The sequence below is a fragment of the Terrapene carolina genome, unplaced genomic scaffold, assembly GCF_002925995.2.
Source record: "Terrapene carolina triunguis isolate 2854851 unplaced genomic scaffold, T_m_triunguis-2.0 Scaffold193, whole genome shotgun sequence".
NCBI lineage: Eukaryota > Metazoa > Chordata > Testudines > Emydidae > Terrapene > Terrapene triunguis.
In genome coordinates this window covers 2,593,640-2,607,528 of record NW_020664544.1, presented here as the reverse complement: position 1 = coordinate 2,607,528, position 13,889 = coordinate 2,593,640, and the positions used below count along the sequence as shown (strand labels likewise).

The window sequence follows — 13,889 nt, the reverse complement described above, 5'->3', positions numbered from 1 at the left end:
CAACCCCTTCTCCTACACCTGATCTGCCCTTTCCCTCCTCCAAGGCATCCCCAGCCTGCCCCCTGCGCTGGGAAAGGGTAGGAGTGGGGGTCTTCTGCAGGTGTGGCACACAGTCTGGCGCCTTGGGGAGAGGGTCCCTTTTCCGGTGGTAGGCACAGAGGGACCTCACGTACACCTGTTCTCTGGCTCCTTTGTGGCAGCATGGCCAGCACAAAGGGACTGTACGGCAATGGCAAATCTGACCTTGTGTTTCTGTGGCAGCTTTTACCCTGAGGATCGGCACGCACTAACTAGGCTTTACACATGCAGGGATGCCCATTGCCTTGGCCATTAACACTGAATCGCAAATCTGCCCTTGCCTGGGAACCTCTCCAGAGAGCTGCTGGTGTTCTCCTCATGCAGTCTCCCCGTCCGCTCATCTTGCTGCCTCCATCCGCTGTCCTTTGGGATGTTGGAGCGGAGGTCACGGGGAGCTGACTTGCCTCCTGTGCTGCCTACAGTTAACAGCCCTTTGGGATGTAAACAATGAGATGGTCTTTCTGTGCAGTCCAGAATCCCGTGAGGTCATAGACACAAGTGCAGTGACATCATGAGACTGGATTACGCCATCTCCCCAGGGTTATTGGCCGTGCAGTGAGCCCCAGAAGGGAAACCTCCTTGGCAGTGGTTCAGACCCCAGTTACTGGTTCAAACCCAGCTGGTCACAAGTGGTGCTTCTCTCTCTGAGTGCCCATAGGAGGCACTGGGGGCCTGACTTGCAGAGGTGCTAAACATCCACAGCTCTAGCCAGGATGAGGAGGGTGCAGGGGCCTCAGCTCTTCGCAGATGAGGGCCTGGGTGTCGGGACGGCCACGCCCAAACTGGAGAGCGTGCTTGAAGGTGGACGTTTCACCCACTTCAAAACCTTTTTCAGAACGGCCAGGGGAGGCAGTTTGAGTGTTTTTAAGTCAGTGACACGTTTGGATTTAAACGAGACTGTTCACACTTCTGAAAACAAGAGGCTGAAAAGCAGGAGCCTGGGGGGGGGCTTTGCAATTTGATTCCCCTTGTGAAGGGGTCACTGCTACATGGGCGCTGCTTTTTCCCCCCCTTTAAAAATAAAGGCTGTGCTCAGAAACACCCGTACAGGACCAACCCAGTCTGAGCTGCCCCGCGCTCCCAAATGACCCTGCAGTGCCAAACCAATGTGTGTGCACAGGGAGGAGAAAAGATCAGACAGACAAATTAATTGCAGATTGACGTTTGATTGATTATAGCAGGGGTTCTCAACCCTGGGCAGCATGCAGCCCAATTAGCACACAGCTGCAGCCCAGCTCAGCTGTGTTCTAAAGGCTGGCCTGCGTGGTGGGGTCTGGGTTCCCGGCTGCCCCGCACGGTGGGGTCAGGATTGGGGGTCCAGGGTCCGGGGCTGCCGGCTGGCCCCACAAGCCCCAGGGTTGCCAACTGACCCGGCAAGATCTGGGGCTGCCACCCGGTGCCACAAGCTTTGGGACAGCCACCTGGCCCCGAAGGGCAGAGGTCCGGGGCAGGCAGCTGGCTGGCCCCACACGGTGGGGGTCCGGGGCAGGTGGGTGGTCGGCAGCTACCACTGTCCTGTCACCCGGCCCCTGCGGCCCAGGTAACACATTGTTTGTGGGCTGCATATGTAACCCACAATGATAAATAAATTGAGAACCACCGGATTATAGGATATTATATAAAATCAGTGGGAAGAAGACGTTATTGTAAAGCATTACGACACTCCCTCCCCCAGCATGGTGTCCCTTTAACCTTCCCGAGTCTGGGACTGTCACAGTCATTTCTGCCTCTGCCGACAGCCTGTCTATTTTCCTGGCTTCCCGCCTTCCTGGAGTGGTTGCTGGGTTGGGATCAGCAGAGGACTGTACCGGCCCCTGCTCTGCCTGGAAGGCTGCTTAAGGCAATGCTACCGCAAGGGCAGGGCTGTTTACTGATTGCAAGGAGCCGGTGGCTGCCCTCTGGGGCTCTGCAGGGGGCCGATCCTTTGCTTCACACAGCCTAGGAGTTTGCTGCACTTCTGCAACGCCTGTTTTCATTCCAGAGAGTCTAAGCTGCATGATGCTGCTGGTCAAAGGAGCAGCAGCATGTCCTCCAGTTGTCCCCAGAAGGGGCACGTCCTGGGCAGCAGCTGTGCAAACTCCACTCACTGCCCCCCGCCAGAGCACCTCAACCTGGGCCTGCAGAGACTCCTCCCAGGGGCCGGAGAGGTCGCTCTTCATGCTCCTGCATCCCTTGTCTGAGCCCGCCAACCAGGCAGCCACGACGTGAGGGTACTTCTGAGGAGCCCACGGCCCCCCCAACTCAGTGCCCAGACCACAAAGCCCTGCTTCAGCTTATTGGGGTCAGAACACGAAAGCCTGGCTGGGGCCAGAGAACAAACTCCCAGCCTGCGTGAAGGGGAAAATGATCCCGTGGGTGGCGAATCGCTAGCAGAAGAGAAACCCTGGCTTGGAAAACCAACCTGACCAGGGGCCTGCCACTGTGAGGAAATCATTGCAAAGCTAGAGGCTCCTGCGTCTGTTCACTCAGCCTCCCGGCTGACTATTGGAGCCACCTGAGCTCTCTCCTCATGGACCAGGTTTGCAACAGCTCAGCACTCAGAAGCAGGCTCTGGCCTTCCCCAAGGTTGCAGTTGGCCCACGTGCCGAGCAGTCCTGGAACTGTGGGCGCAGGTGGCGCAGCAGGAGGTGGCTGGATGCGGAGCGCTTCTGAAAACCCGTCCCTTGGCTAGGTGCTGCCGGGTACGTGTACGCCGCAGCTGGGACCGAGTCTCCCAGGGCACGCAGACTGGCCTGTGCAGTGTGGCTGTTCCGGTGCAGGCGGACGCTCGGGCTCTCGCGTCCACCCGACTCCTTGGGTTCCGGAGCCCACGCTCCAGGCCGAGCCAGACGTCCACGTTGCTATTTTTAACATGTGAGCTCGAGCAAGTCCGTCTACCTAGGCTGGCTCCCAGCTGCAGCATAGACATGCCCGGCAAGGGAGCTGAGAAAACCTGGCTCCAATGGTGGGCACTGAACACACGAAGATCTGCCCCCTATACAAGCCCTTTGGGGCAGCAGCCAGCTCTTGGTTCTGTCTGTGCGCTGCCTGGGAGCGCTAGGCGCTATTAGAATCCAAATGCTCAGAGCTTAAATAGCGTCCCAAACCCAAAACGTGGAACATGTTTATTGCCAGCTAAAGCACACGGTTGTTTTCAAAGCTCACAGGCCGAGCGTGTGGCCACCGAGAGTCCCGAATGACACCCCTCTCTCTGGAGCTTGTAAAGCCCGACCATTGCCATGACGCCGGTCAGCCGAAAGGTTGATATTACCAGGCTGCATTAGGCCTATCTATCTATATACACACAGAAAACCCCAGCACACTGTCCCCGCCTTCCCCGCATCTCTCCACTGATTGCTTCGGGAACAGCGGCTGGTAAAAGCCAGAACTAGGGACAGAACCTCTGGGCTGGAGGGTGGGGGGCAATGTCCATCGGGAACCCAAGCCCAAGCTGGCAGAGGCAGGAGGGGGAGCAGCTGGGAGTTGACAGAGGCAGAACGAGGGGGGGTGGAGGCACAGCTACCGCTTCTGGCAGGTTTCCCCACCGACTTGGTGACAGGAGAAGAGCGTTTCGCTTCCAGAGAGTCCCTGGCGGAGCTGCACAACAGCACCAGTGCAGAGAACGCTGGCCCCAAAACCCAGCCCTCATCTGCACCCCAGCACTCACTGCAGTGCATGCCTGGGACCTCAATGGGGCACTGGTTTGGGGGAATGGCCCCCTCTCCTGGGGAGACCCCGTGGTTAGCGCTAACTAACTAGATCCAACGCCTCGGGGAGATGGCTCAGCGGTGGCATGGCTCTGAGTTTGGGAGGCATCCTAGTAGCCTTTCCATTGGTCTCTATTCTGCACATATGGACCCCCCTCCTGGTCAAGGATAGACCCCTCTGGCTATGGGTACAAGGCTGGCTCCACTACGGGGGATAATGGTGAAATAGCCCCGGAGCCAAGAGCAGCCCCAGGGCTGGCAGGTGACCGTCAGCTCTCCTGGTCGTATCCAGCTATGGTGGGATCACCAGCCCACGGCCCCCGCTAGCTGCCCCACAGCGGCTCGCATCACCACATGTGCAGCTACGGGAAGCTGATCTCCATGCACAGGACGACCAGGGAGTTGGAGCAGTCGCGGAGCTGCTCAGCCAGGAGCTTCCCCTCGGCCAGGGGAGAGGCAAAGCCCTCGGCTAGGCTGGCCCGCCACCCTTGGCAGTCCTCCTTCGGGGCTCGGTGCCCACGCGGGCTGGAGCCATGCCAGATCGCCTTGTGAGCCCTGAGGAGACAGTGCCAGGCTGGGATCACTGAGGGTCAGCAGAAAGCCACGCAGGGCCTGATTTTCAGAAGTGCTGGGTGCCCATCCTCCAGGGGAAGCCAAGGGGAGCTTGGTGCACCCGGCCCCAGGCGCGTGGCTCCACCCGGGGCCGCCAAATCAGCGGCTGCTTTTGAAAAGTTCAGCTTTGGGGTTAACCCTTGAACTGCTTAGACTTCACGCAGCCTCCCCTCCCAGCTGAGAAGCCAGCCCCAGCCTCCCTCACCGCCAGAGGTTATCGGGGAGCGGGGCGGGGGCAGCGATTGCAACTAAATCTTCCCTTCTGACTGGTTCCCAGGCACTTCAGGCCCCAGGAACAGAGTCCCGGCCTTGGGGTCCTAATTAAAATACATGCAACAGCGTCATAGATAACCAACCAACATACCCTGTGCAAAGCTCCTGGAAGTGCCACTTATGGGTGGGGAGGGGGTTGGTTTAAACCCTTTCACACCCAGGTCCTTTGCTACAGGGCTCTCTCCAGGGGCGGAGCCCGCACCAGGGGAGGGGGAGTGGGGGTCTCGTCAGGCAATTACGGTTCCTTAGGAACGACCTCTTTGCATCATCCCCTCCCCACCAAGGTCTCCGCGCAGCGACTGCCCCGGCGACTGCCCCGCTGTGCTCTGGGCAGGCGGCGAGTTCGCTCGCACGCTGCGACGCTCTCCCGTTCCCGCGCTCACCAGCTGGGATCCGTCAGCACGTTCCGGCCGTCGAAGGTGTAGATGGGAAAACGCAGCGAGTTGAAGCGGGCGGCACCATCACCTCCGAACAGGGAGTTCCAGGTCTTCGCCAGCAGCTGCCCCTGCCGTTGGAATCAGCGCGATGAGCGCGAGCGATCACAGAGATTTCATCTTGTACCGGGCCGGCCAGGCAGCGAACCAGGCTTACGGGCCAGGGGCTGGCCAGCCCTGGCCTGAATTCCCAGATCGGAACCAGGCCAGGTTCAGGTGGGTTCATGGGGACTCCCATGCACTGGTCTCTATTGCAAACAAGCCGGAAGGCACGGGGTGCTCTGAGTGGCCAGGGGTCCATTCAGGCTCAGTGAGATGGCTCTGGCTGTGGAGGGTTCTCGGTGGACACTGGAACTGAACAGTGCCCGGGAGAATAGGGCACGGTCCTGCTGAGGGGGAAAGGCCAGATGGCCCAGTGGGTTTTAGCTTCTGGGAGTCTCTGAGAAACGTTTTAAACCATTTTCCTGGAGGCTCCAAAGCACCATCGCTGGGCTGCAGCCGGCTCCCCTACCAACGCTGCTGTGATCAGACTTTGTTACTCACCTTCAGGTTGACGACGGGCAGAGCTCTGTCCGTCCTTCTCACGATGGAGACCAGGTTCTGCGTAGGGGACGACAGGAAGGCCCGGAAGGTGCCGGACAGCTGGGCCTCCTGCGACTGCCTGTGGCACTGCAGGTCTGCGCCGCTGAGCCCGTTCATATTGCCGGGCAGCGGGAAGTTCAGCGCGACCAGGCGGAGCTGAGAAAGCAGAGGGGTTAACAGGAACAGGCGGGGTGGGGGGAGCTCTAGCGGGTCTGTCTTTCAACAGGGCACCAGCACCCAAGGGTGTCGCATGCTCTGGGGCCTGTAAACCAGACGGGGTGCCCATGGCATGAAACCTCGTGCTAATGGTGCTGTCTCGGAGCAGGCCTGCCGGCGCTGAGAGATCACACAGCCGAAGCCCGAGTCTCTGGGACGGACTGAGCACCGCGGCACGTCGTTCCCCGAAGCAGAGACGGGAACTGCACGTGGGCCAGAGCTCTGCTGGCTGCTGACTGGACAGGCGCTGGGCTCTGCCCTGGAGCCTCCGGCCCTGCAGATCCCATATCACAGCCCCTGGCTGGGCTGGGGGAGGATCCTTCGCAGCTTGGATCAGCCTGGGAGTGACACCCCGCCCCCCGCAAGCTGCCTCCACGTTGCTGGGGACGGGGAGCTGGGAGTCCCAGGGATCCCTCATTAGCACCCAGCAGTCCCAGGGGAAGGGGAAGGCCAGCCCACGGCTTACCGAAGGCACCCTCAGGGTGATGCTAGTTGGCCGGATCCCGGTGGCTGCTTGACTCCCTTCCTTTGGGACCTAGGAAACACACAGCACGTTAGCCTCCAGGGACGTTACCCATTTGGAGCAGACTCGGGCGTGCCCAGCACATCACAGGCCTGGTGGAGACAAGGGCCCGGCCCCACGGATCTCACACTGGGTCCGACTAACGGGCTCTACACAGCCCTTGTCCAGGCTACCATGGCAACGTGAATTCCATGGAGGGAGGTTCGGGCCTGTGTTATAAAGCAGGGCAGACCAGGGAGTCAGAGTTGTCCTTTGCGGCCTTGAAATCGATGAATTCCCAGGGGCCCATCCCGCCCTGAGCTCGGTGTCCCATTGCTTCCCTGCCCCCGAATGGCCTCTCCCGCGCTACCTGTCCACCCCCATCACTGCAGCATCTGAGCTTCTATATCCCCGGAGCAAGACGCTTAGCCCCAGGGCCGGGCGGGGCGGGCGGCCTTCCCATTCCTTGCTTCCTTCCGGCCCCACATCTCCCTTCTCGGGAGCGGGAGGGGTGGAGAGGCCACGTGCGCTGCCCTTCCTCAGCCTGGCGCTTTCCTTCCCTGGCCTGAACCCCTCCAGCGAGTGGCCACCCCACGGCTGTCGCGCTTCTTGTTGGGTGAGAATTCCGGACCAGCCACGCTTGTGGTGCGGAGTCATTTCCCCAGCCACAGGGCACGTCCACACCCTTCTCGCGCTCAGTGTGCCCTGCAGGGACCTGGGCAGGCTCCGCTGGGAAGCAAAGCAGCTTGCCAGGCCAGGCTGGCTGGCGGAAGAGTCCCAGTTCTGCATTGTCAGAGCTCAGGCCTTGGGTTGGAGTAAGAGGAACTCAGGTCACAGCTGGATGTGGACATCACTCCATGGAGTCGATGGAGCTGTAGCTGCCTACAGCGGGGCAGAATTGATCCGTGGTGTGCAAGACCTATTCAACACAGGGACAGCGACCCTGGTGCAAACCCTAGTGTAGAGCCATTGCACTAGTGTGAGCTTTCTGCATGTGCCCCTGTCCACGCCCAGAGTTCACATCCACGTGACAATGCTGGTGGCTAAACTCCCCAGTGAAGACAAGGGCGGATGGCCGGAGTCCGAGCATGGCCTCTCTGGTGACACAGGTCAGCGGTGGTGGTTAGATGCACTAGTCACGAGTGAGTCCTCACCTGATGATGTTCTGTGGACACAGAAGGGTCATCGCCAGCCAATATGGAATCCGAATCTTCCAGCTGAGCAAAATCACACAAGCGAGAGAGAGAGAGAAGGATGTGTTAGGTCTCGATCTAGTCCTGTGGCTTTATTCACATATGATTCCCGTAAGGGAAACCTGTCCCCATTTTCCACTGGACTCTTATTGGAAATGAACATTTCCTTTGGGAGCCTAGTGCCTGGCAGAGGAGAAGTCTGCGGGGAATTTCCCCCGAAACCTGGAGAAGTTCTACAAAAGTTGGTGACTTTTGTTCCTTTCCCCCTTGGCTTGACTTGTTTTCTCCCTGTAAGTAGGTGTATTAAAGAAAACCCATTTAACAGCTCACTAAGCTGCCTTTGCTGGTACTGGAGCATTTCACACCAAATCTCAGGGACTGTACGTCAGGGATTCTATTCTCCACTACTGACAGGTTGCATGAGAAAGGCGCCATGGGAACCCAAGGAGAGGCGCCATGGAAACACCAAGCATTAGCTATTGCTAGCGATCCAGAAACCCCAGCCCTGGCCCTCTGGATTCTGGCATTTTCTGATTGCTGCTCCTGTACCAGGAGCTTGCTCCAGCCTCTCGGGGTTCGGATGAAGGCGCTGTTCTCATCTCTGACGTAGACCAGGCTCCCTTCGGGGACGGACGAGCTGGATTTGAACATCAGCTCCTTTGACTTGAAGACCCAGGTGTGATGCTGAGGGAAGGAGAAGCAGCAGTTACGGGTTAGCGGCCAGACCGCAGAGACACCCTGAGCCGTGGTCCTGCCATTCCACCCGCAGATTGGCACCACCAATCGGTCACTTGGACCACCCCAAGCTGGCAACAGCCGGGAGGGTCCTAGATCCGTCCAGCACAGCAGCCCCCAGCCCAAGCAGCGGCTGTGGCACCAGGTTGCGACACCTGGGACGGGTCCTGTGCTCGGGACGGTGCTGTCTCCAGTGATTTTTCCCCCATGCAGATAACCCAAACCCCCGGCTCCCACCAATGGTGCTGGACGCTAGGGAGCGGATGCATTCAAAGCCCCATGATGCCCGGGGTGTGGGTGGGCCAACGTGCTTGCCACACGGTTTGAGGGGTGTATTGAGGCAGTTTGCTGCAGCTGACGTCCCTGGGACGTGGTGGAGGTGCCCTTAGGGATGAGTCTCCTCATTGCGCTGGCCAGTCCTAGCTTTCTGCCGCCCCCGGCTGCTCAGGGCATGGAAAGCCACTGCCAGGAAGGAAGACAAGGGATGCTACAAGATGCCAAAGTCCAATACACACCCTGGAGTCAGCTGGGGGGTCAGGCACGTCCTTCTGAGACAACTCAGCATCTAGAGAGCAGCAGACAGAGACGTCAGGCTCCCACTGTACGGGTGGGTTCGGCAGAGCTCTGGCCGGCCGGGGAGAGCAGACCCTGCTCCCCGCTACCCACCCCGTGGCTCCTGGCAGGATCTAGGCTGGTGTGCACGGAGCGGCAGCCTTTTCGTCCAAGAGCCCAGCTCTAGCCCCATTCCAGAGGGCCCCTGGGGCTAAGGAGTAAAGGAACCCTTTGTCTCCACTGGGCAGGGAAGCCGAGCTGGAGCCCGACTGCCCCAAGCAGTAATACCAGGGTACGGCCAGCGAGGTTCTCGCAGGGGAGCGGCCCGCTAAGAACTCAAGGAAGGTGCCGCTTCCCGGCTCTTCCTTGGCAGGGGTGGGGCGGGGCACTGGTTGGGTCTCCCTGTTTCCCAGATACTTTTCAATCCAAAGCAAACCCCAAGGGTGCCCTGAAGCAGGAGATGATGGGCAGGCAGCGCCAGGGAGCCCTTGGCCCCCAGGCCTGCCCAGCCGCAGGCACTCAGCCAGAGGGGAGGTCCTCACGCAGCGCCCGTCACAAGGACGGGGAGACCTCTCGAGATCAGGGGGAGAGGACAGAGAACACTCATTAACAAATACTCCTAGCTGGCCGCAGGGTCCCAGCCGGGCAAGGGGAGATGCCTCCCCTGGGCTCAGTGAGACCAGGACAAGGCCTGGCTTGTGAGCCCAGCTGTCTCGTGGGGCCGTGGGGGCAGCACCATCGCCGAGGCACCAAGGCAGAGCTCATGGGAGCCAGGGGAAAGACACCCACTGACTCCAGGAGGGCTTTGGGGCAGCCCAGAGGCAGCTCAGAGAGCTACAGACCTTCCCCTGGAAATATTCTGCAGCAGGCTCCTGGAAGCACTGCAGGTGCCGCCCACGTGCCCTGGGAGTCAGCGGCCAAGGGAGTGCGGGACGGGTGTGGGGAGGCCAAGGAGGGTCCATTACTCTGCTAACGGGGCCTGAAATCTGGTCCACGTCCCCCTGAAATGCCGAGAGCAATGTCCCTACCTGAGAGCCCAGCCGCGTCGTGAGTCACCTGGAAAAACCAAGTAAACGTGGCTCTATCAGCGCGAGACCATCGCAGACGAGACGGGCCCGTCTCTGGTGGCACGGGGCAGCTGGGATGGCGAGCGGGAGAGGGGCTGGGGCAGAAGCCATTCCTCCTGTCTGGGGGGAAGTGCGAGGGCCATCCTGGCGGGGTATTTCCGGCCCGAGGAGGGACGGAGGGTGATTTGCACGCTTGGCTGAACGGGCCCTGGGCTTACAGGGGGACGAGCGGCAGATCCAAACAGTGCCTGAGCCGTGAGCCGCAAGAGAGCACAGGCCGGGCGGGGGTCAGGGGAAGGGTCTGCCCCAGGAACCAGCCCTGCCCTCTGCTCCGGGCACCCTAGGCAGGAGCTGAGCAGCCTCAAAGACTTGGGGGTCCCTAGTCCCTCCACGATCCCGCTGCTGCCCTGGGTCTGGCTGTGGGCAGCAGGGAGGCTGGCAGGGGGCCCAGGAGGCCCATGTCTTACCGGCTGTTTGCAGAACGGCCTGGTGCGGACGGGATAAACCCTCTGAAATCAAAGACAGGCTGGTTTGCATTGAGTCTGGTAACCGAGCACTGGCGCAAACGCACGCCCGACCATCGGCCGGGATCCTTACATTGACGTAGACGACGCCTGGTGCTCCGGGGGGCCCTGGGGGGCCAGGGGGGCCTGGTGCTCCGGGGTGGCCGGGGGGACCCTGAAATAAAGATCAGCACAGAATTGGCAGTGGATCTGTTCGTGGGCTGGTGCTGCGTGTCCCGGGGAAGAGGGTGCTACCGGACCAGGGCCTGCCTGTCATCTCTCTGCCCACCCGTCCCCGAGCTTTTCCCCAGAGCCTCCCCTGCCCTGCTCACTGGGCACCCTCCCTCTGCTCTCTCACGGCCCTCCTTAAACCCTGCCTCATTCTCCTCCCCAGCCAGATGGATTCCTCCACTCAGTGCCCGGCTTCCTGCCCGGTCTAGGATCTCCGAGCCCCCAGGAACCCCGCCCCCGGGGCCTCCTGCAAACAACAGGGTAGCACCCAGCCTGCCGGAGTCTGAGTGCAGGAAAGGTCTGGGCCCGTCCCGGGCCGCAACTCACGTGGGGGACGATTGCACCGTAAATCTCCGTCTCTACTTTGCCGTTCTGTAGAGGGAGAGAGAGAGAACAGGGGGAGTCTCCTGTGGACGGGCGGGCGCAGGTCAGGGAAGGGGGCCCGGATCTACAGTGACGCTCATCCGTCCAGCCAGCCCATTCGCTCCCCAGCTCGGTTGGCTGTCTCCCCCGGCCTCGGGCTCACAGGAAGGGTGGTGCTCGCTGGGCACGCCCATGCCGTGCCCCTTGCCTTGCGGGGGCTTGGCTGGGCTATTGTGGGGGTGATGGGCCTGGCAGGGGTGCTGGGTCGGCTCCAGCTGGAGTGTAGCAGAGGTGGGTGAGGGGCTCCTTCCCCACCCACAGACAGTCCCCAGGCCCCTGGTCTCATGGCATTAACAGCCCCCCCAGAACACGCCAACGACTTCGGACAAACCTCTTGGTATGTCAGTGGCACCCAGGATCCGTGCGGGCCCCAGGAGCCAGGGAAGGAAGGGTGGCCTGGCAGGAACCCGGCCTCCCCAGGACAGCTGCGGCATCCCTGGTGAGCCAGCAAAGAAAAAGAGAGAGGGTCCGTGATCTCCGCTGGGGCCAGGCGTGTGGGGAGCTGGGGCACTGGGACTTTGGAAATCGGGCTTAGTTCCCAAGGGAAATGAGTTGGCCGGTCTCTGGCTGGCCCCCATCCAACCCCGCAATGGATTTGGCCCGGCCGTGGCAGTCTGTCCTGCAGTGGGTCCGGGCGGAGGGGCGTTGGCGGATGGATGGAACGGCATCGGGTGGAGGTGCCCTGGGCACCCTTTCCCAATGGCTGCCTGCACTATGCCAGCCCCGGCACTGCCAGGGCCATGGAGCGGCACAGCTGGCTCCCCGTCGCGTTTCCATGGCTACTCACCTGCTCTCCGGGGTCTCCCTTTTCACCCTGTACAAAAAGGAGACAGACCTATCAGAGCCCCGGCTCTCCCAGGGGTCCCCACTCGCCCAGCCCCAGTGCCCCCGGGAAGTGGGAGCCGTCCTCTCATACACACAGGGAAACTGAGGCACAGAGCGCTGCAGTGGCTTGCCTGGGGTCACACGGCAGGGTTGGCGGTTGAGCCGGAACCAGGAGCCCTGACCCCAGTGCCTAGGCCAAAGGGGAGTATTTGACAGCCCGCACGTCTCTCGGGCACAGCAGAAGGGAGCTCCAGGGGAGGGTTAAAAGCGGAGGAAGGAAAGCCGCCCTAGGGGGCTGTTCCCGGAGCAGGGGGTTGTACCACTGGGCCAGGAACAGAACAGGGGGCGGAGAGGCGGGGATCTCTGCCTGACTTTGCACACCTAATGTCCCGGACTCATCCAAACATGCGTGTTATGCTGGGAAATCTCCTGCCCAGGGTGGGAGCTGCAGGGCGGGGGAGAGGCCTCCCTGTGGCGGGGGAGGGGGAGCGTGCGGGGGGGGGGGGCGCAGGGGTGTGGGGGGGGAAGCCAAGTGCTGCAGTTCTGAAGATGGACTTTCGGACTTTCCTCTGTGTCCCAGAGCCCACGTGGGGCAGCACAACCAGCGGGAGGGGGAGGGGGGGTTACCTGTACGGATTGCCAAGGCTGCAGGGAGGGGGATTAGTGGCCCAGTGCAGTGCTAGGGGTCACTGTGCTGCAGGGAATGGGGCAGGGGGCTCAGTAGGGGGCGCTCTCCCTTGTCTGCCAGTACTCACCTTGGGGCCCGGCGGGCCAGGCCATCTGGGGTGCCCTGAAGAGTGTGGGTCACACTGCAGGGAGAAGAACACGGCTGTGAGGGGCTGTCTGGGCCCTCGCCCAGCGTGACGGCACAAGGGGGGCCGGACCCACCCCACACACCCAGGGTCGCCTTTTAGACCAGCACAAAGGCCGTGAAACATTCCCACCCCGGATCCCCCCACAGCTGTCAGCATGTGACCCTCCCCACTGCAACCCCTGTGCCCCCCGAGGCCAAGGACCCCCCAAAGCCTGGCACAACGCTCCCATGGGTGTCTCTGGGAGCTCCAGGCACTGGCAGGCAGGCGAGATGCGACCGAGTTCGTGCACACTCACCCTGTTCTCCCCAGGTGGTCCTGATGGCCCCATGGGCCCGGGCGGGCCATGGGAGCCCTTCTCTCCCATCAAGCCGGGGCTGCCTGGAGGGCCGGGCTGGCCAAGATCACCCGTCTCGCCCTGCAGGGACAGAGCACAGGGGGTGAAAGAGCCAAGAACACACAATCCCGGCCCATCTGCGGGACCCAGCGCTCTGCAAACAGTGTCTGGGGTGGGGCCTGGCATTAAACCCGCCCCACAGCTGGGGAAACTGAGGCACGGGGCAGGAAAATGACTACTTGCAGTGATGGAGCTGGGGACAGAACCCCGAAGTCCTGACCACACTCCCCTCTCCAGGGACAACCCGCTGTCACGTCGGTGTGAGCAGCGCTGCCCCGGTGGGTCCCACCGGAGCCTGCACCCGCTTGGCATCTGCTGCCTTGGGCCAGACCCTCCCATGCTGCTCTGGTGATGGCCCTGTGCCCCCCTCGGCCCGATCGGCTCATTACCTTTGGCCCAGGGTATCCTGGCTCCCCGGCAGGCCCCGGGGTTCCTGGTGGCGACACAGGCCCTGCGGGGCCGGGGGGCCCTTCACGCCCTGGAGCTCCTGGAGGCCCTGAGAGTCCTGGAAGCCCAAGGGTGCCGTCGGGCCCTGGGGGGCCTGGGAAGCCCGGCGGCCCGGGGGCCCCAAGTGGCCCTGGAGGGCCGGGGGGTCCTTGCTGCCCTTCACGGCCTGGCGGTCCAGGGGGGCCTTGGATGCCTTCATGCCCGGGATAGCCTTGAGGGCCCGGAGGCCCTTGGTAGCCGGGCAAACCCTGGGGGCCGGGCGGCCCTGCCACGCCGGGCATGAGCGGCTGTTTTGTCAGCTGGCAGGAGAGAGAAGAGATA

At 61.8% G+C, this 13,889-nt stretch overlaps 1 protein-coding gene across 2 annotated transcripts; it reads right to left on the bottom strand.

Moving 5' to 3' along the window:
- Positions 1-3,146: 3,146 nt before the first annotated feature.
- On the bottom strand, positions 3,147-13,863 carry LOC112102259 (collagen alpha-1(XVIII) chain-like). Of its 2 annotated transcripts, XM_026654732.1 has the most exons (16): positions 13,511-13,863; positions 13,023-13,142; positions 12,668-12,721; positions 11,875-11,901; positions 11,419-11,523; positions 10,992-11,036; positions 10,528-10,608; positions 10,398-10,439; positions 9,892-9,919; positions 8,827-8,876; positions 8,126-8,260; positions 7,538-7,600; positions 6,348-6,416; positions 5,627-5,821; positions 5,033-5,154; positions 3,147-4,319 (listed from the first exon to the last, which is right to left on the bottom strand). In XM_026654732.1, the coding sequence occupies exons 1-16, from the start codon at positions 13,847-13,849 to the stop codon at positions 4,127-4,129; spliced, it is 1,668 nt and encodes a 555-aa protein (XP_026510517.1). In that variant the 5' UTR covers positions 13,850-13,863; the 3' UTR covers positions 3,147-4,126. The 2 variants fall into 2 exon arrangements, with proteins under 2 accessions (XP_026510517.1, XP_029768097.1); XM_029912237.1 differs by lacking the exon at positions 11,419-11,523.
- Positions 13,864-13,889: the final 26 nt, after the last annotated feature.